We start from the raw sequence: 24,779 nt of genomic DNA, 5'->3' as shown, positions 1-24,779 counted from the left end.
GCTGTCCCACATCTTTGGAGGTGAAAACACTGATAGGGACCACATTGTTTATTACAAACGATATATAGATGATTTGATATTCGTATGGTGTGGTAGCCCTGAGGAGGCGAGGAGGTTTGTGGAAAGATTGAACACAAATGATGTGGGGATTAACTTCACCTTTGAAGTAGGTAAGAGTAGTATTAACTACTTAGATGTTACCCTTAAAGGAGGGAATCAAAGAAAAATTGAGGTGGAACTATACAGAAAACCCATATCGGGCAATACTATATTGCATGCCCGTAGCAATCATCCCCAAAGGGTCTTTAAATCAGTTATAAGGGGTCAATATATACGACTCAAGAGAAACTGTACTAATATGGGCACGTATAATATACAAGCAGACGATCTTAATAAAAGATTGAGAGAAAGAGGATATCAACAAAAAGATATTTACTCAGTAAGAAAGGATATTGATGGTCAAGACAGGTCAATTTACCTAAATTACAGGGATCTATCTAAAAAGCGTGATACTAAGGAGGAGAAAGTGGTGACTTTTGTCACCCAATACAGTAATCAGTATGAGGAAATTTGTCAAATCATCAGAAAAAAATCTGTTTATGATAAAAGCTGATGATGGGTTGGAGGAGATTAATCCAAGAATGTGCAGGTTCGCATTCAGAAAAGGACTGTCTATTGGAAATAGAATTGCTCCTACACAATTGAAATCTGAGATTCCAAGAAGAAGCTCATGGTTAGAACATAGAGGGGTATTTAGATGCGGCAATTTACATTGCAAAGCCTGCGAGAAGTTAGACCCTAGACAGGATTTCAAAAGTAGTGTAACAGGAGAAGTCTTTGAATTTAAAGGATGCACAAATTGTAGAGCAACTTATTCCATTTACCTTCTTACTTGTACAGAATGCAAAGTGCAGTACACTGGACTCACTACAAGAGAAGTAAGGTATAGGATTAGAGAGCACCTTTCGAACATAAAATTAGGCAAATTGACTACACCCCTAGTGCTTCATTTTAAAAATTATCACAATAAAAGTAGTAAAACACTTAGATGGACAATAATAGATGATGCAAAAATGGGCTCAAGAGGAGATGATAGGGAGTCAATCTTGGCTAAAAAATAAATATTCTGGATACACAGACTAAAAACAAAGTTGCCACAAGGACTAAATTCAGAATATGATCTGATTAACTTCTGGCAATAGTCTGTGTGTCCAAAAACAAAGAATATTTGATTCTGACTGTCTGAGGGATAATAGAAAACGTTCCCTGATCATAAACCATAAACCATTAGCTAAATTATGGAGTTGAGGACAATAGATATCAATGAATGAATTTACCTAAAATAAGGGGTTATATAAATTGATACTAAAGTCTAAGATTATCTGGTAAAGGTTACATTACATTATAGGGGTACCATTAATATATGTAAATAAGAAAGGAGTTAACACCATATTTACATTAAACAAATAATCATTCTTAGTCTTTTTTCCTCCGTCTATCATTATATTAATACAAGAGTATTAATTTAGATATGAATCTAAAAGTGTACATAATTATTTTCTGAAATGTGCCAATGTAGTTAATTTTATGAAATCATGTCATATATGAAGATGTTAAGAATATACATGAATTGATTGTCCAAAGAAAGTTTATGTAATAGTATTTTCATATGAGTATCTAAATGAATTGGAAAGTAACGGGTTAATTCCCAGGCTTTTGGTTTTAACCAATAGGCAAAAGCCTACAGATTTAAAAAGAGCCGAAAGAGGCTATACAGACCACACTACGATTACGGCCAGCGAGCCGAAACGCGTCAGTGGGTCACTGGGAATAACCCAAACTTTCCATCCTGAGCTGAATTTAAGAATAATTTGTCTGCTGTTCAAGTAATAAACAAAAGAACTTTTCTTCTGTTAAGTGTGATCAGTCCACGGGTCATCATTACTTCTGGGATATTAACTCCTCCCCAACAGGAAGTGCAAGAGGATTCACCCAGCAGAGCTGCATATAGCTCCTCCCCTCTACGTCACTCCCAGTCATTCTCTTGCACCCAACGACTAGATAGGAGGTGTGAGAGGGCTATGGTGATTATACTTAGTTTTATATCTTCAATCAAAAGTTTGTTATTTTAAAATAGCACCGGAGTGTGTTATTACCTCTCTGGCAGAGTTTGAAGAAGAATCTACCAGAGTTTTTGCTATGATTTTAGCCGGAGTAGTTAAGATCATATTGCTGTTTCTCGGCCATCTGAGGAGAGGTAATCTTCAGATCAGGGGACAGCGGGCAGATGAATCTGCATAGAGGTATGTAGCAGCTTTTATTTTCTGACAATGGAATTGATGAGAAAATCCTGCCATACCGATATAATGTCATGTATGTATACTTTACACTTCAGAGAATTACACTGTAAGAAGTACATAAAGCTGTTTAATAACTAGAAATTATGTTTAACGTTTTTGCTGGAATGTAAAATCGTTTTCATTTGCTGAGGTACTGAGTGAATAAATGTTTGGGCACCATTTTTCCACTTGGCAGTTGCTTAAATCTGTTTTTTTCTGTCAGTTTCTGTTCTCCCTCACTGCTGTGTGTGAGGGGGAGGGGCGGTTTTGGCGCCTTTTCTATGCATCAGTTTTTTCAGTCAGCAGCTCATTGTATTTCCTGCATGATCCGGTTCATCTCTACAGAACTCAGGGGTCTTCAAACTTATTTTGAGGGAGGTAATTTCTCTCAGCAGAGCTGTGAGAATTATAGTTGACTGTGATAAAAAAAAACGTTTATTCTGTAATTGTTTCCTGCTTTCAGAATTTGTTATCTTTGCTATTGGGATAAACCTTTGCTAAAGTTGTGTTGTTTACAAGGATTGAGGCTATAACTGTTTCAATTTATTAATTTTCAACTGTCATAGATTTTCTGTGCTTCTTAAAGGCACAGTACGTTTTTAATTGAATTGTATTCCAAGTTGCAAGTTTATTTGCTAGTGTGTTAAACATGTCTGATTCAGAGGATGATACCTGTGTCATTTGTTGCAATGCCAAAGTGGAGCCCAATAGAAATTTATGTACTAACTGTATTGATGCTACTTTAAATAAAAGTCAATCTGTACAAATTGAACAAATTTCACCAAACAACGAGGGGAGAGTTATGCCGACTAACTCGCCTCACGTGCCAGTACCTGCATCTCCCGCTCGGGAGGTGCGTGATATTATAGCGCCGAGTACATCTGGCCGGCCATTACAAATCACATTACAGGATATGGCTTCTGTTATGACTGAAGTTTTGGCTAAATTACCAGAACTAAGGGGTAAGCGTGATCACTCTGGGGTGAGAACAGAGTGCGCTGATAATATTAGGGCCATGTCAGATACTGCGTCACAGGTTGCAGAACATGAGGACGGAGAACTTCATTCTGTGGGTGACGGTTCTGATCCAAACAGACTGGATTCAGATATTTCAAATTTTAAATTTAAACTGGAAAACCTCCGTGTATTACTAGGGGAGGTGTTAGCGGCTCTGAATGATTGTAACACAGTTGCAATACCAGAGAAAATGTGTAGGTTGGATAAATATTTTGCGGTACCGACGAGTACTGAGGTTTTTCCTATACCTAAGAGAATTACTGAAATTGTTTCTAAGGAGTGGGATAGACCCGGTGTGCCGTTCTCACCCCCTCCGATATTTAGAAAAATGTTTCCAATAGACGCCACCACACGGGACTTATGGCAAACGGTCCCTAAGGTAGAGGGAGCAGTTTCTACTTTAGCTAAGCGTACCACTATCCCGGTGGAGGATAGCTGTGCCTTTTCAGATCCAATGGATAAAAAATTAGAGGGTTACCTTAAGAAGATGTTTGTTCAACAAGGTTTTATATTGCAACCCCTTGCATGCATTGCGCCGATCACGGCTGCAGCGGCGTTCTGGATTGAGTCTCTGGAAGAGAACATTAGTTCAGCTACTCTGGACGACATTACGGACAGGCTTAGAGTCCTTAAACTAGCTAATTCATTCATTTCGGAGGCCGTAGTACATCTAACTAAACTTACGGCGAAGAATTCAGGATTCGCCATTCAGGCACGCAGGGCGCTGTGGCTAAAATCCTGGTCAGCTGATGTTACTTCTAAGTCTAAATTGCTTAATATACCTTTCAAAGGGCAGACCTTATTCGGGCCCGGGTTGAAAGAGATTATCGCTGACATTACAGGAGGTAAAGGCCATGCCCTGCCTCAGGACAAAGCCAAAACTAAGACTAGACAGTCTAATTTTCGTTCCTTTCGTAATTTCAAAGCAGGAGCAGCATCAACTTCCTCTGCACCAAAACAGGAAGGAGCTGTTGCTCGCTACAGACAAGGCTGGAAACCTAACCAGTCCTGGAACAAGGGCAAGCAGACCAGGAAACCTACTGCTGCCCCTAAAACGTCATGAATTGAGGGCCCCCGATCCGGGATCGGATCTAGTGGGGGGCAGGCTTTCTCTCTTCGCCCAGGCTTGGGCAAGAGATGTCCAGGATCCCTGGGCGCTAGAAATAATATCTCAGGGATACCTTCTGGACTTCAAATCCTCTCCTCCAAGAGAGAGATTTCATCTGTCAAGGTTGTCAACAATCCAGACAAAGAAAGAGGCGTTTCTACGCTGCGTACAAGAGCTCTTGTTAATGGGAGTAATCCACCCAGTTCCACGATCGGAACAGGGACAGGGGTTTTACTCAAATCTGTTTGTGGTTCCCAAAAAAGAGGGAACTTTCAGACCAATCCTGGACTTAAAGATCCTAAACAAATTTCTAAGAGTTCCATCGTTCAAGATGGAAACTATTCGAACAATTTTGCCCATGATCCAAGAGGGTCAGTACATGACCACAGTGGATTTAAAGGATGCTTACCTTCACATACCGATTCACAGAAATCATTACCGGTATCTAAGGTTTGCCTTTCTAGACAGGCATTACCAATTTGTAGCTCTTCCATTCGGATTGGCTACGGCTCCAAGAATCTTCACAAAGGTTCTGGGCACTCTTCTGGCGGTACTAAGACCGCGAGGAATTTCAGTAGCTCCGTACCCAGACGACATACTGATACAAGCTTCAAGCTTTCAAACTGCCAAATCTCATACAGAGTTAGTACTGGCATTTCTAAGGTCACATGGATGGAAGGTGAACGAAAAGAAAAGTTCACTCGTTCCACTCACAAGAGTTCCCTTCCTGGGGACTCTTATAGATTCTGTAAAAATGAAGATTTACCTGACAGAGGACAGGTTAACAAGACTTCAAAGTGCTTGCCGCACCCTTCATTCCATTCAACACCCGTCAGTGGCTCAATGCATGGAGGTAATTGGCTTAATGGTAGCGGCAATGGACATAGTACCCTTTGCTCGCCTACACCTCAGACCACTGCAACTGTGCATGCTAAGTCAGTGGAATGGGGATTACTCAGACTTATCCCCTTCTCTGAATCTGGATCAAGAGACCAGAAATTCTCTTCTTTGGTGGCTTTCTCGGCCACATCTGTCCAGGGGGATGCCATTCAGCAGACCAGACTGGACAATTGTAACAACAGACGCCAGCCTTCTAGGTTGGGGTGCCGTCTGGAATTCTCTGAAAGCTCAGGGACAATGGAGTCAGGAGGAGAGTCTCCTGCCAATAAACATTCTGGAATTGAGAGCAGTTCTCAATGCCCTCCTGGCTTGGCCCCAGTTGACAACGCGGGGTTTCATCAGGTTTCAGTCGGACAACATCACGACTGTAGCTTACATCAACCATCAGGGAGGGACACGAAGCTCCCTAGCTATGATGGAAGTATCAAAGATAATTCGCTGGGCAGAGTCTCACTCTTGCCACCTGTCAGCAATCCACATCCCGGGAGTGGAGAACTGGGAGGCGGATTTCTTAAGTCGTCAGACTTTTCATCCAGGGGAGTGGGAACTTCATCCGGAGGTCTTTGCCCAAATACTTCGACGTTGGGGCAAACCGGAGATAGATCTCATGGCGTCTCGACAGAACGCCAAGCTTCCTCGTTACGGGTCCAGACCCAGGGATCCAGAAGCAGTCCTGATAGATGCCCTGACAGCACCTTGGGACTTCAGGATGGCTTACGTGTTTCCACCCTTCCCGATGCTTCCTCGATTGATTGCCAGAATCAAACAAGAGAGAGCATCAGTGATTCTAATAGCACCTGCGTGGCCACGCAGGACTTGGTATGCAGATCTGGTGGACATGTCATCCTGTCCACCTTGGTCTCTACCTCTGAAACAGGACCTTCTGATTCAGGGTCCCTTCAAACATCAAAGTCTAACTTCTCTGAAGCTGACTGCTTGGAAATTGAACGCTTGATTTTATCAAGACGTGGGTTTTCTGAGTCAGTTATTGATACCTTAATACAGGCTAGGAAACCTGTTACCAGAAAGATTTACCATAAGATATGGCGTAAATACCTATATTGGTGTGAATCCAAAGGTTACTCTTGGAGTAAGGTTAGGATTCCTAAGATATTGTCTTTTCTACAAGAAGGTTTAGAAAAGGGTTTATCCGCTAGTTCATTAAAGGGACAGATCTCAGCTCTGTCCATTCTGTTACACAAACGTCTGTCAGAAATTCCTGACGTCCAGGCTTTTTGTCAGGCTTTGGCCAGGATTAAGCCTGTGTTTAAAACGGTTGCTCCACCATGGAGTTTAAACCTTGTTCTTAATGTTTTACAGGGCGTTCCATTTGAACCCCTTCATTCCATTGATATAAAGTTGTTATCTTGGAAAGTTCTATTTTTAATGGCTATTTCCTCGGCTCGAAGAGTCTCTGAGTTATCAGCCTTACATTGTGATTCTCCTTATTTGATTTTTCATTCGGATAAGGTAGTTCTGCGTACTAAACCTGGGTTCTTACCTAAGGTAGTTACTAACAGGAATATCAATCAAGAGATTGTTGTTCCTTCTTTATGCCCAAATCCTTCTTCGAAGAAGGAACGTCTACTGCACAACCTGGATGTAGTCCGTGCTCTAAAATTTTACTTACAGGCAACTAAGGAATTTCGACTAACGTCTTCTCTGTTTGTCGTTTACTCTGGGCAGAGGAGAGGTCAAAAAGCTTCTGCTACCTCTCTTTCTTTTTGGCTTCGTAGCATAATTCGTTTAGCTTATGAGACTGCTGGACAGCAGCCTCCTGAAAGGATTACAGCTCATTCCACTAGAGCTGTGGCTTCTACTTGGGCCTTTAAGAATGAGGCCTCTGTTGAACAGATTTGCAAGGCTGCAACTTGGTCTTCGCTTCATACTTTTTCCAAATTTTACAAATTTGACACTTTTGCTTCATCGGAGGCTATTTTTGGGAGAAAGGTTCTTCAGGCAGTGGTTCCTTCTGTATAAAGAGCCTGCCTATCCCTCCCGTCATCCGTGTACTTTTGCTTTGGTATAGGTATCCCAGAAGTAATGATGACCCGTGGACTGATCACACTTAACAGAAGAAAACATAATTTATGCTTACCTGATAAATTCCTTTCTTCTGTAGTGTGATCAGTCCACGGCCCGCCCTGTTTTAAGGCAGGTAATATTTTTTAATTTATACTCCAGTCACCACTTCACCCTTGGCTTTTCCTTTCTCGTTGGTCCTTGGTCGAATGACTGGGAGTGACGTAGAGGGGAGGAGCTATATGCAGCTCTGCTGGGTGAATCCTCTTGCACTTCCTGTTGGGGAGGAGTTAATATCCCAGAAGTAATGATGACCCGTGGACTGATCACACTACAGAAGAAAGGAATTTATCAGGTAAGCATAAATTATGTTTTTAATCGCATAACCGTGAAGGTGCCTTTTTTCGCTATTTGAGAATTACCTGAGTAATCACTGGAGTGCACACACGGTAGCGATTTCCACCACGCCCCACTGCAGGTATTGTGACGGAAGCACGCCCTGAACGTCAACGAGCACACACACGAAGGGGTAGCAGAGAAGCACAGAACGCTGAGTAAGGACGAGCCGGGCTTCCGCGATAGTGGAGTCTCCAAGGCAGACCACAGGTGAATTCCGGGTTTGTCTATAAGAGGGGGATGAGTCCCGGACAAAGGGCGAATGTGAGTGTTTTAACCCAAAAGTGAAGTTTGAAATGTGTGAACTGAATTTCTTGAAGGGTGTAATTTTCTAATGTCACAAAGCAGTGGGGTTTATGTTTGAAGTTGGCTACATAAGGACATGTGACAGGTGCTAAGCTTTTGGTGTATGTCTATATAAAATATAAACATATGTAGTCAGATGAGCATAAAGCTCTGTTTTATGTGGAAGGTAGGGGATATCTTCTATTCACTAGGTCAAATATAAGGACTCCTATGGTACATTCCAGTTGCAGCTGGCAAAGTATTAACCATGTATAGGAAAATGCAGTAGTAGAAGTACTGAGCTATAATGTTCCTGATAAAGCTGATACCAGATAACCATAGAACACAAACAGTACCCAAGATGAAGCATGAAAACATATATACAATGGTATTTTGCTTTTAAAGTATAGTGAAAGTTCAGCGCTTATACACTGTTACATTATACTAATTATATTCTGAATAAAAGGTGGCCTCAGGCAGGGGATACAAGCAATGGTACACATTAGCAACAGGTCTCTGGAATACTGGATAAGAGTCTTATGGCAGAAAAAAGAAAAAAAAACACAATTCTAACTATTGCTAACAGAGCAAGTAGAAACTATGGCCTCGCTTCCATTGAGTCGTTAAAAATGGAGCCGTAAGCTACCAAAGCGGCCGACAGCTAAATGTAATTTACGGCTGCATTTTAGTACCAGGTTTCCATTGAAAAGATTAGCGTGTTGCGCGCAGTCGCTCTTTTCGTGTAGCTGTAAGTTAACGTTGTGTTAACGCTTCCATCTGACGTCGGATTTCTTGAAAATCAATTAGTTGCTAAGGTAACCCGACCTTACGCTATAGAATTTACGTTTAACGTCCGTGCTTCTTACCTGTGATCGCCTCTCAAGAAAAATAAAAAAACACTTATCCATATTTTTATTAATCAAATACTATTTTCTAATTTAATTATATTTAACACTTCATAAATATAAGTAATATTTCTTGCTGCCCTAGGCATAGGTCTAGTTTGCATTCTGTAGATATGTTCTTGCATATATTATTATATTTAAATATATACTGATATTTCTATTAGAATATAAGTTCAACTATTTCTATACATGAGACAACAATAAATATTACTTATAACAATTTATTTCTACATTAAAACACTTGCATTATTTGCAAGTTTTATAATTTCAATAGAAAATAGGTCTCAAAAAGCACAATTTTCCTCTTTTACACCTAGTTGAGCTGGGGGTAATATATCTCAATGTATCGACAGCCTCCGACAATGTATTAACGGTTAGCGCTTTCATTGGAAACCTGGTATAATTTATCGATTAACGGCTTCTATTACTTTCTATGGGACGCGAAGATCTTTTCGGCAGCCGAAGTCCGGCTGCCGATATCGAGGTATAACGCGCCATTGGAAACAGTCGATAAACGATATTGCTTCCGACAGCATATTTATCGGTTTGCGAGTGCACGCAAACTGAATTACGACTCAATGGAAGCGAGGCCTATATAGGAAAAAAATAAATAAAAAATAAACAGCTTATCTAGTGGTATTGTGATCATCCCACACCTATTGGGTCAAGTAAGAAAAGGCCACAAATGGACTTCCAGATCAAACGATATTCATCCAGAGGGGTCAAAACCACAATGAATTGTGGCAAACTAAGGTAATTGAAGCTTGCTGATGTGTTTAAGTTTATTAGTCCCCTGGACACAGCACGCTGCTTCTCCCTCGAGGGCAGTATTAGGTCTGTCGCCAAGTGAGCACAGGGACCCAAGTCCCACTCCTGAAGGTCAGCCGCACCTCTCCAAAAGGCTCCCGGCCAGTCACTGCAAACCAGGTGTGAGACAGCCATCTTGCGCACATCCATAGGTAGTATAGCAGCACTCCGCTCCGGGGAGTCATCTTGATGCGTCACGGCCCATCCGAACTTGTAGGTTCCAGTCCCATCTCAGTGCACTTAGTTGCAAACTTGATCCTCTCTGGCACATTTCTCCGCCAGGGTATGCACTCATGGCCCTCAATTTGGGCCTCCAATAGTTGTGTAGTTTGCTCCACCGTGTTTATATGTAGGCGAGTGTTGGACGTTGGGGGAGATGTCGGGCCTGCTGCTTCTGTCAAAGGGTCTTCCCGGGGTCTGCCCTGTATACGGAGAGTTAGTTTATCAAATCTATAGCACACCTGTTGCTCAAAAGCTCAGAAGGTGACACAAGGTGAGACCTAGGCCCCCTCTCTCTGGAATATCCATGTTGAACTAGATTACCCCCATTCACAGGGGGGGGAGGGTGCCGGAAAGCGTTGTAGGCCGCACTTTAGTATATCTGCTATCACCCACAGGTCTAGGAAGTCCCGATCGTCAGACTTTGCATATGTATCTACTCTGTCTGCAGTTAGGTATTCATAAACAAGCTTGATCCTGCAAATTTCTGTCGAAATCCAATAGTATTTAGTAGGTTCTCTATAACACTGCAGGAGCTAAGTAAGAAAGCGACTTCCCACTTTGTGTTTTTTTAATGTAAACAAGCTAATTATCTTTGGGCAATGCTCTGCAAAAAGCCCTTTTAAGGCAGTTTATTCTTAGAGTATGTGGTGTTTTTATTTTGGGGGGGCTTTTTTATTTTCATAGGGATTAGGTATAATTTTTTCGAATTTGATAATTTGGTTTTTTATTTTCTGTAATCTTAGATTTTTTTTATGTAATTGTAGTTTAAAGGGACAGTCTACACCAGAATTTTTATTTTGACTAGACTGTCCCTTTAATTTATGTTTAGTTTATTATTTTATTTTTAAAGTACTGTTAGATTTTTTTATTTTAATAGTTAGTAACTTTAGTATTTTGTAATTTGGGTTCATTTAGGTGGTGTTAGGTTAGGGGGTTTAGTAATTTAATTATTTACGTTGTTGGCTTTGGCGGTTTCGGGGTTAATACTTTAATAGGTAGTTTGCGTTGTGGGTTAATGGCAGATTAGGGGTTAATAGTTTTATTAGGTAGTTTGCAATGTTCGGGTTGGCGGTTATAGGGGTTAATACTTTATTTGTAGTTGCGGTGTGGGTTTGATGGCAGATATAGGGGTTAATATATTTTATTAGTTATTGCGGTGGGGGTTGGTGGTTGACAGGTAGCAATATATTGCGCATGCGTTAGGTGTTAGTTTATTTTTGCAGGCAGTTTCGGGAGTTACGGTGCTCCCATACTCAGCGCAAGGCCTGCTGCGGCTTCCTTAGTATGGAGAGGTGAAAATGGAGTAAGATTTCTCCATTTTCGCCATGTAAGTCCTTGCGCTGAACATTGTATACCGATTTGCGATGCGATCCCATGTTAGCTTATGGGAGTAAAAATTGCGGGCGACGGGTGAAATATACGCACGTAACTTGTATGCTACGCCATATATGTAATACCAAAATAGCGTAAAAACCGTCATTGACAGCTTTTGCGGGCGACGCCGCATATGTAATGGGGCCCAAGGTGTTTACTGTCCCCTTCAGTAAAGGCCAACTTCCTAACACAGAGGGCTGCAGAATGAACCCCAGAGTTTGTGAAAAAGTTATACCAAAATACCAATACCTGGGGTTGTCTACTTAAAAAAAATATATACTTTTGATAGGTAAGTAAAAAAAAAAAGGCTATATCTGAAGGGACACTATAAATACTTTTTATACACCTCCCTCTAATTATGGGTGCCACCATTTTGAAACCTAGGTTTCACTGCAGGCACATAAAAAAGAGTGTTCCTGGACATATGCAAACATGTCTGCACTAGAATGCAATGATAGCTAGATATTATCTCAATACTGTCCCTTTAAGTTGACTATTTTGTTGCACATTTTTAGCTGTATTAGGTAAGAGTATATTTAAAAAATGGTCCATTGTTGACAACAACACAAAAAGGTCTTTTTTTCATTCTGTATTTGTGGTTTTATGTTCCCTGATTTCTGCTTTCTCATATTCATGATAAAAAGTGAATTACATTTCCCAATTTTGTTCCCCTATGACAATGGTGTACATTGGAAATTCTGTTTAATATTCTTTGGTTAACCGTGCAGTCTTTTGTTTGAATTGTTTTTCTGAAAATATGTATTCTGTGTTATACATAGTCATTGTACAATACATATCTCTGCACTATATCAAGGAAATAATGTTGCACCTCATATTTATGGTGTCAGTGGGACACTGTTCAGTATTTGTATGTTTTATAGATTGATTCAAGCTGAGCTTTTGATTGTTGGCACAGGGCCTCAATGTATTACTTTCAGTTTGGTTCATTTTATATTCGTTTTACCACAAGGATTATACGTTCAGCTATTGAAATTATATTTATTTTTTCCATTTGAAAAATCCTAACCTGCATTTCCAGTCTAAAAGTATGACGTTACAAAATAGGATTTTATTAAACCTTTTCTTTCTGTCGATAAAAACAGAACATATTGAAAATTGTTTAAAATGCAAATGTTGTGGCTTTTAGAATAATGAAAACAAATGTTTTTTTATTTATTTATTAGATGCTGCAATCAAGGTGTTGGCAACAAGCAAAAACCTCTTCATTCTTATTGATAAAGCGATTTTTCACTTTTCAGAATGAAAAACCTGTGCTAACTCTGTTCACAAAGGTAAAGAACAACAAAGCTTTTGATTGCTTTATTAAAATTGTCTTGTGATTGCAAATTACCGCATGTCAACATAACTGCTTCACATTCAGTATTTGCAATACTACAATCCATTTCAGACTTGACTGCCCAATTCTGTAAAACTGTGAGAATAAAAAAGTACATAGTAGGGCTGCAAATATCGGTTAATTTTATAATCGATTAATCAGACTATTATTTTTTCAATTCATCGGTTTTATCAAATTCAATAAAATGTTTTCATATTTAAAATAAAATCCATAAACTGAGTGTTACTAATATAAACTTCAGACTAAAACTTAACACTGACCAATTTTTAAGCAGCAGAAGACATTTTTATAAATAAGCAAAATAAAACCACAAACTGTTTGAAAAGAGGTAGAACTAGAAAGAGATAGACTATTAACTCTTTATAACATTCTGCTATTCACTCTTCCAGGGACTTTGCATTGAAATACAAAAATGTCAACATGACCACATGCTCCTGGCTGAGGCTGGGTTTTTTTTTTTCTCTTGTTAAGTGTATCCAGTCCACGGATCATCCATTACTTATGGGATATTAACTCCTCCCCAACAGGAAGTGCAAGAGGATTCACCCAGCAGAGCTCCCCTAACTGCCATTACCAGTCATTCTCTTGCACCCAACGAATAGATAGGATGTGTGAGAGGACTGTGGTGATTATACTTAGTTTCATACCTTCAATCAAAAGTTTATTTTATAATAGCACCGGAGTGTGTTATTCCTTCTCTGGTAGAATTTGAAGAAGAATCTACCTGAGTTTTTCTATGATTTTAGCCGGAGTAGTTAAGATCATATTGCTGTTTCTCGGCCATCTGAGGAGAGGTAAACTTCAGATCAGGGGACAGCGGGCAGATTAATCTGCAAAGAGGTATGTAGCAGCTTATTATTTTCTGACAATGGAATTGATGAGAAAATTCTGCCATACCGATATAATGTAAACTCAGCCTTAAATGCAGTAGCAGCAACTGGTATCAGGCTGTCATGTATGTATATTTTACACTTCAGTATTCTGGGGAATGGCACTTCACTGGAATTATACTGTATGCATAAAACTTTAGCCTAATTTGCAGGGACTAGCAACAGGCTTTTTAATAACACTCAATTTATTAATGTTAAACGTTTTTTGCTGGCATGTAAAATCGTTTAATTTTCTGAGGTACTGGGTGAAAAAATGTTTTGGGCACTATTTTTTTCCACTTGGCAGTCGTTTTATTTAATTTATGACAGTTTACTGATCTCTCTCACTGTTATGTGTGAGGGGGAGGGACCTTTTTTGGTGCTTTTGCTACGCATCAAAAAATTCAGTCAGAAGTTTATTGTCTTCCCTGCATGATCCGGTTCATCTCTACAGAACTCAGGGGTCTTCAAAACTTGTTTTGAGGGAGGTAATCACTCACAGCAGAGCTGTGAGATTGTAGTTGACTGTGATAAAAAAAAAACGTTTATTTCTGTATTTTTTTTTTTTTTCTGCTATCAGGGTTAGTTATCCTTTTCTAATGGGAGCAATCCTTTGCTAAAATTGTGTTTTTTACAAAGATTTGATGCTATAACTTTTCAGTTTATTAATTTTCAACTGTCATAACTTTTTCTGTGCTTCTTATAGGCACAGTACGTTTTCATATTATAGTAAATTACTTGAAAAGTATTTCCAAGTTGCTAGTTTATTTGCTAGTGTGTTAAACATGTCTGATTCAGAGGAAGATATCTGTGCTATATGTGCTAAAGCCAAAGTGGAGCCCAATAGAAATTTATGTACTAACTGTATTGATGCTACTTTAAATAAAAGTCAATCTGTACAAATTGAACATATTTCACCAAACAACGAGGGGAGAGTTATGCCGACTAACTCGCCTCACGTGTCAGTACCTGCATCTCCCGCTCGGGAGGTGCGTGATATTGTAGCGCCGAGTACATCAGGGCGGCCATTACAAATCACATTACAGGATATGGCTACTGTTATGACTGAAGTTTTGGCTAAATTACCAGAACTAAAAGGTAAGCGTGATCACTCTGGGGTGAGAACAGAGTGCGCTGATAATATTAGGGCCATGTCAGACACTGCGTCACAATTTGCAGAACATGAGGACGGAGAGCTTCATTCTGCGGGTGACGGTTCTGATCCAAACAAACTGGATTCAGATATTTCAAATTTTAAATTTAAGCTGGAAAACCTCTGTGTATTACTAGGGGAGGTGTTAGCGGCTCTGAATGATTGTAACACAGTTGCAATACCAGAGAAAATGTGTAGGTTGGATAAATATTTTGCGGTACCGGCGAGTACTGACGTTTTTCCTATACCTAAGAGACTTACTGAAATTGTTACTAAGGAGTGGGATAGACCCGGTGTGCCGTTCTCACCCCCTCCGATATTTAGAAAGATGTTTCCAATAGACGCCACCACACGGGACTTATGGCAAACGGTCCCTAAGGTGGAGGGAGCAGTTTCTACTTTAGCTAAGCGTACCACTATCCCGGTGGAGGATAGCTGTGCCTTTTCAGATCCAATGGATAAAAAGTTAGAGGGTTACCTTAAGAAAATGTTTGTTCAACAAGGTTTTATATTGCAACCTCTTGCATGCATTGCGCCTGTCACGGCTGCAGCAGCATTTTGGTTTGAGTCTCTGGAAGAGACACTTGAATCAGCTCCATTAGATGAGATTACACACAAGCTTAAAGCCCTTAAGTTAGCTAACTCATTTATTTCAGATGCCGTAGTACATTTAACTAAACTTACGGCTAAGAATTCCGGATTCGCCATTCAGGCACGCAGAGCACTGTGGCTAAAATCCTGGTCAGCTGACGTTACTTCTAAATCTAAATTGCTTAATATACCTTTCAAAGGGCAGACCTTATTCGGGCCCGGGTTGAAAGAAATTATCGCTGACATTACAGGAGGTAAAGGCCATGCCCTGCCTCAAGACAGAGCCAAACCTAAGGCTAGACAGTCTAATTTTCGTTCCTTTCATAATTTCAAAGCAGGAGCAGCATCAACTTCCTCTGCACCAAAACAGGAAGGAGCTGTTGCTCGCTACAGACAAGGCTGGAGACCTAACCAGTCCTGGAACAAGGGCAAGCAGGCCAGGAAACCTGCTGCTGCCCCTAAGACAGCATGAATCGAGGGCCCCCGATCCGGGAACGGATCTAGTGGGGGGCAGACTTTCTCTCTTCACCCAGGCTTGGGCAAGAGATGTCCAGGATCCCTGGGCGTTAGAGATCATATCTCAGGGATACCTTCTAGACTTCAAATTCTCTCCCTCAAGAGGGAGATTTCATCTGTCAAGGTTGTCAACAAACCAAATAAAGAAAGAGGCGTTTCTACGCTGCGTACAAGATCTTTTATTAATGGGAGTGATCCATCTGGTTCCGCGGTTGGAACAAGGACAAGGGTTTTACTCAAATCTGTTTGTGGTTCCCAAAAAAGAGGGAACTTTCAGTTCCATCGTTCAAAATGGAAACTATTCGGACAATTTTACCCATGATCCAAAAGGGTCAGTACATGACCACAATGGATTTAAAGGATGCTTACCTTCACATACCGATTCACAAAGATCATTACCGGTATCTAAGGTTTGCCTTTCTAGACAGGCATTACCAGTTTGTAGCTCTTCCATTCGGATTGGCTACGGCTCCGAGAATCTTCACAAAGGTTCTGTGTGCTCTTCTGGCGGTACTAAGACCGCGAGGAATTGCGGTAGCTCCGTACCTAGACGACATTCTGATACAAGCTTCAAGCTTTCAAACTGCCAAATCTCATACAGAGTTAGTACTGGCATTTCTAAGGTCGCATGGATGGAAGGTGAACGAAAAGAAGAGTTCTCTCTTTCCACTCACAAGAGTTCCCTTCTTGGGGACTCTTATAGATTCTGTAGAAATGAAGATTTACCTGACAGAAGACAGGTTAACAAAGCTTCAAAATGCATGCCGTGTCCTTCATTCCATTAACACCCGTCAGTAGCTCAATGCATGGAGGTGATCGGCTTAATGGTAGCAGCAATGGACATAGTACCCTTTGCACGTCTACATCTCAGACCGCTGCAATTGTGCATGCTAAGTCAGTGGAATGGGGATTACTCAGACTTGTCCCCTACTCTGAATCTGGATCAAGAGACCAGAAATTCTCTTCTATCGTGGCTTTCTCTGCCACATCTGTCCAGGGGGATGCCATTCAGCAGGCCGGACTGGACAATTGTAACAACAGACGCCAGCCTACTAGGTTGGGGCGCTGTCTGGAATTCTCTGAAGGCTCAGGGACAATGGAATCAGGAGGAGAGTCTCCTACCAATAAACATTCTGGAATTGAGAGCAGTTCTCAATGCCCTTCAGGCTTGGCCCCAGTTAACAACTCGGGGGTTCATCAGGTTTCAGTCGGATAACATCACAACTGTAGCTTACATTAACCATCAGGGAGGGACAAGAAGCTCCCTAGCAATGATGGAAGTATCAAAGATAATTCGCTGGGCAGAGTCTCACTCTTGCCACCTGTCAGCAATCCACATCCCGGGAGTGGAGAACTGGGAGGCGGATTTCTTAAGTTGTCAGACTTTTCATCCGGGGGAGTGGGAACTTCATCCAGAGGTCTTTGCCCAAATACTTTGACGTTGGGGCAAACCAGAGATAGATCTCATGGCGTCTCGACAGAACGCCAAGCTTCCTCGTTACGGGTCCAGATCCAGGGATCCGGGAGCGGTTCTGATAGATGCTTTGACAGCACCTTGGACCTTCGTGATGGCTTATGTGTTTCCACCCTTCCCGATGCTTCCTCGATTGATTGCCAGAATCAAACAGGAGAGAGCATCAGTGATTCTAATAACGCCTGCATGGCCACGCAGGACTTGGTATGCAGATCTAGTGGACATGTCATCCTGTCCACCTTGGTCGCTACCTCTGAAACAGGACCTTCTGATCCAGGGTCCCTTCAAACATCAATTCAAAATCTAATTTCTCTGAAGCTGACTGCTTGGAAATTGAACGCTTGATTTTATCAAAACGTGGTTTTTCTGAGTCAGTTATTGATACCTTAATACAGGCTAGGAAGCCTGTTACCAGAAAGATTTACCATAAGATATGGCGCAAATACTTATATTGGTGCGAATCCAAGAGTTACTCATGGAGTAAGGTTAGGATTCCGAGGATATTGTCTTTTCTACAAGAAGGTTTAGAAAAGGGTTTATCCGCTAGTTCCTTAAAGGGACAGATTTCAGCTCTGTCCATTCTTTTACACAAACGTCTGTCAGAAGTTCCGGACGTTCAAGCTTTTTGTCAGGCTTTAGCTAGGATCAAGCCTGTGTTTAAAACTGTTGCTCCACCATGGAGTTTGAACTTAGTTCTTAATGTTTTACAGGGGGTTCCGTTTGAACCCCTTCATTCCATTGATATCAAGTTGTTATCTTGGAAAGTTCTGTTTTTAATGGCGATTTCCTCGGCTCGAAGAGTCTCTGAGTTATCTGCCTTACATTGTGATTCTCCTTATCTGATTTTTCATTCAGACAAGGTAGTTCTGCGTACTAAACCTGGGTTCCTACCTAAGGTGGTCACTAACAGGAATATCAATCAAGAGATTGTGGTTACATCTTTGTGTCCTAATCCTTCTTCGAAAAAGGAACGTCTGCTACACAATCTAGATGTAGTCCGTGCCCTGAAATTTTATCTACAGGCAACTAAGGATTTTCGACAAACGTCTTCCCTGTTTGTCGTTTATTCTGGTCAGAGGAGAGGTCAAAAAGCTTCGGCTACCTCTCTCTCCTTTTGGCTTCGTAGCATAATACGGTTAGCCTATGAGACTGCTGGACAGCAGCCTCCTGAAAGAATTACAGCACATTCTAATAGAGCTGTGGCTTCCACTTGGGCCTTTAAGAATGAGGCTTCTGTTGAACAGATTTGCAAGGCTGCAACTTGGTCTTCTCTTCATACTTTTTCCAAATTTTACAAATTTGACACTTTTGCTTCTTCGGAGGCTGTTTTTGGGAGAAAGGTTCTTCAGGCAGTGGTTCCTTCCGTATAAAGAGCCTGCCTGTCCCTCCCGTCATCCGTGTACTTTAGCTTTGGTATTGGTATCCCATAAGTAATGGATGATCCGTGGACTGGATACACTTAACAAGAGAAAACATAATTTATGCTTACCTGATAAATTTATTTCTCTTGTAGTGTATCCAGTCCACGGCCCGCCCTGTCACTTTAAGGCAGGTAATTTTTCCATCAAACTACAGTCACCACTGTACCCTATGGTTTTCCTTTCTCTGCATGTTTTCGGTCGAATGACTGGTAATGGCAGTTAGGGGAGGAGCTATATAGCAGCTCTGCTGGGTGAATCCTCTTGCACTTCCTGTTGGGGAGGAGTTAATATCCCATAAGTAATGGATGATCCGTGGACTGGATACACTACAAGAGAAATAAATTTATCAGGTAAGCATAAATTATGTTTTTTTTTTTTTAAAGCTATATTGCCTGCAGCAGAGAAGAGGCGCTCAGATGGTGTTAAGGTGCCTGAGATGCATAAGTAGGGTTTTGCCAATATTGCCAAGGTGGGATATTTATCCTTGTTAGCTCTCCACCAATTCAAAGGGTTTTCCTCCTTGGCAAGGAACCGCTCAACAAAGTAAGCCTGGACTTCATTTCTAACTTAAATATTGTAAAAATCCATACACAGTGGTAAATATCAAGCTATAAAGTTAGGGAAAAAAATATAAAGTCCGCTCTTAAAATAACAGATATATACTGTAGTTATAGAGGTTGATTCTAGTACATATCACAATTTATTAAAAATATTAAAAAGGTCCAAAGTGCTAAGGACTATATATCAAAACATGACAAAGCCTTACACAGTGCCAGATTATGAGTGGAGCGCTATCTTAACGTGCGCACGTGGTTAATGTGACCGCAAGCACTCAGTTTAACTTTTCGCTAGAAATCATTAACCAGGTTAACTGGTTAATTAAAAAAAGTTGCCCCCAAAATAAAATAAAGAGGGCAGTAGAATAACATTAAATAAAAATATGAGTATCTTTATTTTATTAATAAAAAGCTGCACACAGCAGTTATAAGGGTCTAAAGTGAGGGGAAGTGGAATGTTAGACAATAAAACAGGAACTGAAAGCTCCTTTAGATGGATGTCAATGGGGGACTGTGTTTTGGAGACATAGAAACATAGATATTGACGGCAGATAAGAGCCATAGGCCCAGCAAGTCTGCCCGATATTTCCTAAAAGTATAAACATATCTAGTCCGTGGGATAGCCTTATATTTGTCCCAGGCATTCTTAAAGGCCCCCCAAAGTGTTTGTCATTACTACCTCTTGTGGAAGTTTATTCCATCAATCAATTACCATTTCTGTAAAGAAGGGCTTCCTCAAATTACTCCTGAATCTACTACCCTTTAGCTTGATATCATGACCCCTTGTTCTTGAATTTTCCTTTTTATGTAAAATACTCACAGCCTCAGCTTTACTAAGCCCTTTAATATACTTAAAAGTTGCTATCATATCTGGTGTAAAATTAGATGGAAACTCCTCCAATATTGCCTTAACAGCGCCAGACTGCTTATAGCCCGCAAGTGGAAATCCTTAGATGTACCTACTGTGCAGGACTGGTTACACAACACATCTGAACTCCTCTCAGTTGAGGAATATTCATATTACAAAAATGGCTGCCTGCCTCTATATCACAACATTCAGTTTTATTGGCATTCACTCCTCCACTCCTCTCACAAACCACCTTAGATTATTAAGTCAAATACCACGATTGTTCTCAGCCCAGTCGGACCCCCCCCCCCCTCCCTTTCCCCTTTCCTTCCCTTACCTTTTCATTAGCTGGAATGGTTGTTAGTTAATTTTAGTTAATTTTCGAGTTTGTAGTTATAATCTTCTTTTAAACTGTAATGTTAATGGTATGATGTAAATACCTATCTAGATAGAATGTATGCCTTATAAAAGTCAGACACGCATATGGCTTATCCGCCTGTTAAACAACAGACTTTTCCTTTACTTATTTATTACCATTTCTTTTACTGGTATGTGGCATGACATTCTGTACTGTGTTTGTTTTTTCTGAATAAAGCTTTTTTTGAAACTTTAAAAAAAAAAAAAAAGTTGCTATTATATCACCTCTTTCCCTTCTCTCCTCTAAGCTATCCATATTTAGGTAATTGCGCCTCTCCTGGTACGCTTTATTTTTTTAGACCATGTACCATTTTGGTAGCGCTCCTTTGCATAGATTCAAGTTTGTTTATATCCTTCTGAAGATATGGCCTCCAGAACTGCACACAATACTCAAGATGAGGCCTAACTAATGACGTGTAAAGTGGCATAAGATCCTTACTATTTCTGCTGCAAATACATCTACCAATACATCCAAGCATTCTGCTGGCCTTACTCGCTGCAGTACTACATTGTTTACTAAATTTTAAATCATCTGAAATAATAATAATTCCGATGTCCCGTTCCTCATTTGTAACAGTCAGTAAAGTGTCATTGAGTCTGTAATTAACAATTGGATTTTTATTCTCTAAATGCCTACTTTTACACTTTGCTGTGTTAAACATTAGATCCCATTCATTTCACCAATCCTCCAATTGCTGTATATCACTTCTCATAGCCCTTTGCTGATATCTCTTATAAATATGTTAAACAAAACAGGCCCCAGAACTAACCCCTGAGGAACACCACTAGTAACAGCCCCCTCTGATGAATGTACTCCATTTACTAAGACACTTTCACCTAGATTACGAGTTTTGCGTTAGAGACTGTGCGGTGCTAACGAGCAGTTTATGCTCACCGCTCACTTACAGACAGCGCTGGTATTACGGGTTTTGACAAACCAGACAAGAAGTGAGCGTTGAGCAAGATTTTGCTCGTTACCGCACTCCAATACCAGCGCTGCTTATGTTAGCGGTGAGCTGGTGCAAAGTGCTCTTACACGATTTCCCCATAGGAATCAACGGGGAGAGCCGGCTGAAAAAAAGTCTATCACCTGCAAAAAAGCAGTGTAAAGCTCCTTAACGCAGCCCCATTGATTCCTATGGGGAAATACATTTTATGTCTACACCCTAACATGAACCCCGAGTCTAAAAACCCCTAATCTTACACTTATTAACCCCTAATCTGCCGCCCCCGACATCGCCAACACATACATTATAATTATTAACCCCTAATCTGCTGCTCCGGACACCGCCGCCACCTACATTATACTTATGAACCCCTAATCTTCTGCCCCCAACATCGCCGAACCCTACATTATATTTATTAACCCCTAATCTGCTGCCCCCAGCGTCGCCGCCACTATAATAAAGATATTAACCCCTAAACCGCCGCACTCCCGCCTTGCAAACATTAGTTAAATATTATTAACCCCTAATTTGCCGGCCCTAACATCGCCAACACCTACCTACATTTATTAACCCCTAATCTGCTGCCCCCAACGTAGCCGCCACTATACTAAAGTTATTAACCCCTAAATCTAAGTCTAACCCTAACACCCCCTAACTTAAATATAATTAAAATAAATCTAAATAAAAATTCCTATCATTAGCTAAATAATTCCTATTTAAAACTAAATACTTACCTATAAAATAAACCCTAAGTTAGCTACAATATAACTAATAGTTACATTGTAGCTAGTTTAGGATTTATTTTTATTTTACAGGCAAGTTTGTATTTATTTTCACTAGGTAGAATAGCTATTAAATAGTTATTAATAACTACCTAGCTAAAATAAATACAAAGTTACCTGTAAAATAAAACCTAACCTAAGTTACAATTACACCTAACAGTACAGTATAATTAAATGATTTCCCTAAATTAAATACAATTAAATACAATTAAATACAATTATCTAAAGTACAAAAAAACAAACACTAAATTACAGAAAATAATAAACAAATTACAAGATTTTTAAACTAATTACACCTAATCTAATCCCCCTAACAAAATAAAAAAGCCCACCCAAAATAAAAAAAAGCCCTACCCTACACTAAATTGCAAATAGCCCTTAAATGGCCTTTTGCGGGGCATTGCCCTAAAGTAATCAGCTCTTTTACCTGTAAAAAAATTGCAAATCCCCCCCCAGCATTAAAACCCACCACCCACACAACCAACCGTACTCTAAAACCCACCCAATACCCCCTTAAAAAAAACTAACACTAACCCCTTGAAGATCACCTTACCGGGAGAAGTCTTCATCCAAGCCAGGCGAAGTGGTCCTCCAGACGGCATCTTCTATCGTCATCCATCCATCACGGAGCGGGTCCATCTTCAAGACATCCGACGCGGAGCATCCTCTTCATCCAACGGCTCTTCTGGAATGAAGGTTCCTTTAAATGACGTCATCCAATATGGCGTCCCTTCAATTCCGATTGGCTGATAGAATTCTATCAGGCAATCAGGCAATAGGATTGAAGTTCAATCCTATTGGCCGATGCAATCAGCCAATAGGATTAAGCTGGCATTCTATTGGCTGTTCCAATCAGCCAATAGGATTATTTCTACCTTAATTCCGATTGGCTGATAGAATTCTATCAGCCAATCGGAATTGAAGGGACGCCATCTTGAATGACGTCATTTAAAGGAACCTTCTTTCCAGAAGAGCCGTCGGATGAAGAGGATGCTCCGGATAGTGCACATCAATTCAAATACCAACTCCCACCAATCTAGGGTTAAGTGTAAGCTATAAGCTTGGCACTATATCATGCAAAACACAGTGCCAAATCATAATAAACAATTCAAACGTTGAATATTTATGGGTTGCTTGTGTGAACTAATCCACATTAGTCAGTAGTAGTTGTAAGCTTAGAAAAAAAGTATGCTGTCCTGAATAAGTGAAAAGTAAACATCTGTAGACTTCCTTTAGGCTAAGGACATAACCAAGAAACACAAAACCATGTGCAGAAGTACATCAGAGTGAAGCAGCTGGTGCCATGTGCAGACCAACTAATTGATAATGAGATTTGTTGACAACTATTTTCATAATTGATTATTATCGATTACATTGATTAGTTGTTGCAGCTCTAGTAGATAGACTGCAGACTTAGAAAAGAAAATCCAGGTTAACATAGAAGCCACTCAATGTTTAAAATGGGGGGGGGGGATATCTCATTCACTGCAGTTTCTTAGCAGGACTAGTGGAAATTTGCATTCCTTTTTATAACGTTAAAATAACAGTCGGTTAGATTATGAGTTTTGCGGTAAGAGCGGCTCGGTGCTCGGTGCTAACTTGCAAGTTATTTGCACCGTTCAACTCCCTATAGCGCCGCTATTACAGGTTTTCATAAACCCGGCGTTAGCTGGCAATATGTGAGTGTAGAGAAAAATTGAGCTCCATACTGCACTCCAATACCAGCGCTGCTTTGAGCTGGTTTTACGTGCTCGTGCACGCTTTCACCATAGACATCAATGGGGAAAGCCGGCTAAAAAAAAAGCCTAACACTTGCAATGACAGAGCATAAAGCTCCGTAACGCAGCCCCATTGATTCCTATGGGGAAACAAAAGTTATGTTTACACCTAACACCCTAACATAAACCCCGAGTCTAAACACCCCTAATCTGCCGCCCCCGACATCGCCGACACCTACATTACACTTATTAACCCCCAATCTGCCGACACCTACATTACACTAATTATCCCCTAATCTGCCACCCCCAATGTCGCCGCCACCCACCTACACTTATTAACCCCTAATCTGCCGCCCCCAATGTCGCCGCCACCTACCTACACTTATTAACCCCTAATCTGCCACCCCCAACGTCGCCGCCACTATACTAAAGTTATTAACCCCTAAACCTAGCCCTAAATCTAACCCCAACACCCCTAACTTTAATATTATTAATAAATCTAAATAAAAATTACTATCATTAACTAAATAATTCCTATTTAAAACTAAATACTTACCTATAAAATAAACCCTAAGATAGCTACAATATAACTAATAGTTACATTGTAGCTATCTTAGGTTTTATTTTTATTTCACAGGCAAGTTTGTATTTATTTTAACTAGGTAGACTAGTTATTAAATAGTTATTAACTATTTACTAGCTACCTAGCTAAAATAAATACAAATTTACCTGTAAAATAAAACCCAACCTGAGTT

General features: G+C 40.4%; 1 protein-coding gene across 1 annotated transcript in view; it reads left to right on the top strand.

Annotated features, from left to right (window-relative positions):
* The first annotated feature begins 12,559 nt into the window (after window positions 1–12,559).
* The window catches only part of C2H5orf63 (chromosome 2 C5orf63 homolog), a 192,455-nt gene continuing 180,235 nt past the window's right edge, over window positions 12,560–24,779 (top strand). The window contains exon 1 of the mRNA XM_053701630.1: window positions 12,560–12,667. Coding sequence (XP_053557605.1) covers window positions 12,560–12,667 — 108 coding nt within the window. The remainder of the gene's footprint in view (window positions 12,668–24,779) is intronic.

This window comes from Bombina bombina, chromosome 2 (genome assembly GCF_027579735.1).
Source record: "Bombina bombina isolate aBomBom1 chromosome 2, aBomBom1.pri, whole genome shotgun sequence".
Classification (NCBI taxonomy): Eukaryota; Metazoa; Chordata; class Amphibia; order Anura; family Bombinatoridae; genus Bombina; species Bombina bombina.
The sequence above is the reverse complement of the archived record's forward strand: the minus strand, read 5'-3'. Positions and strand labels throughout refer to the sequence as shown.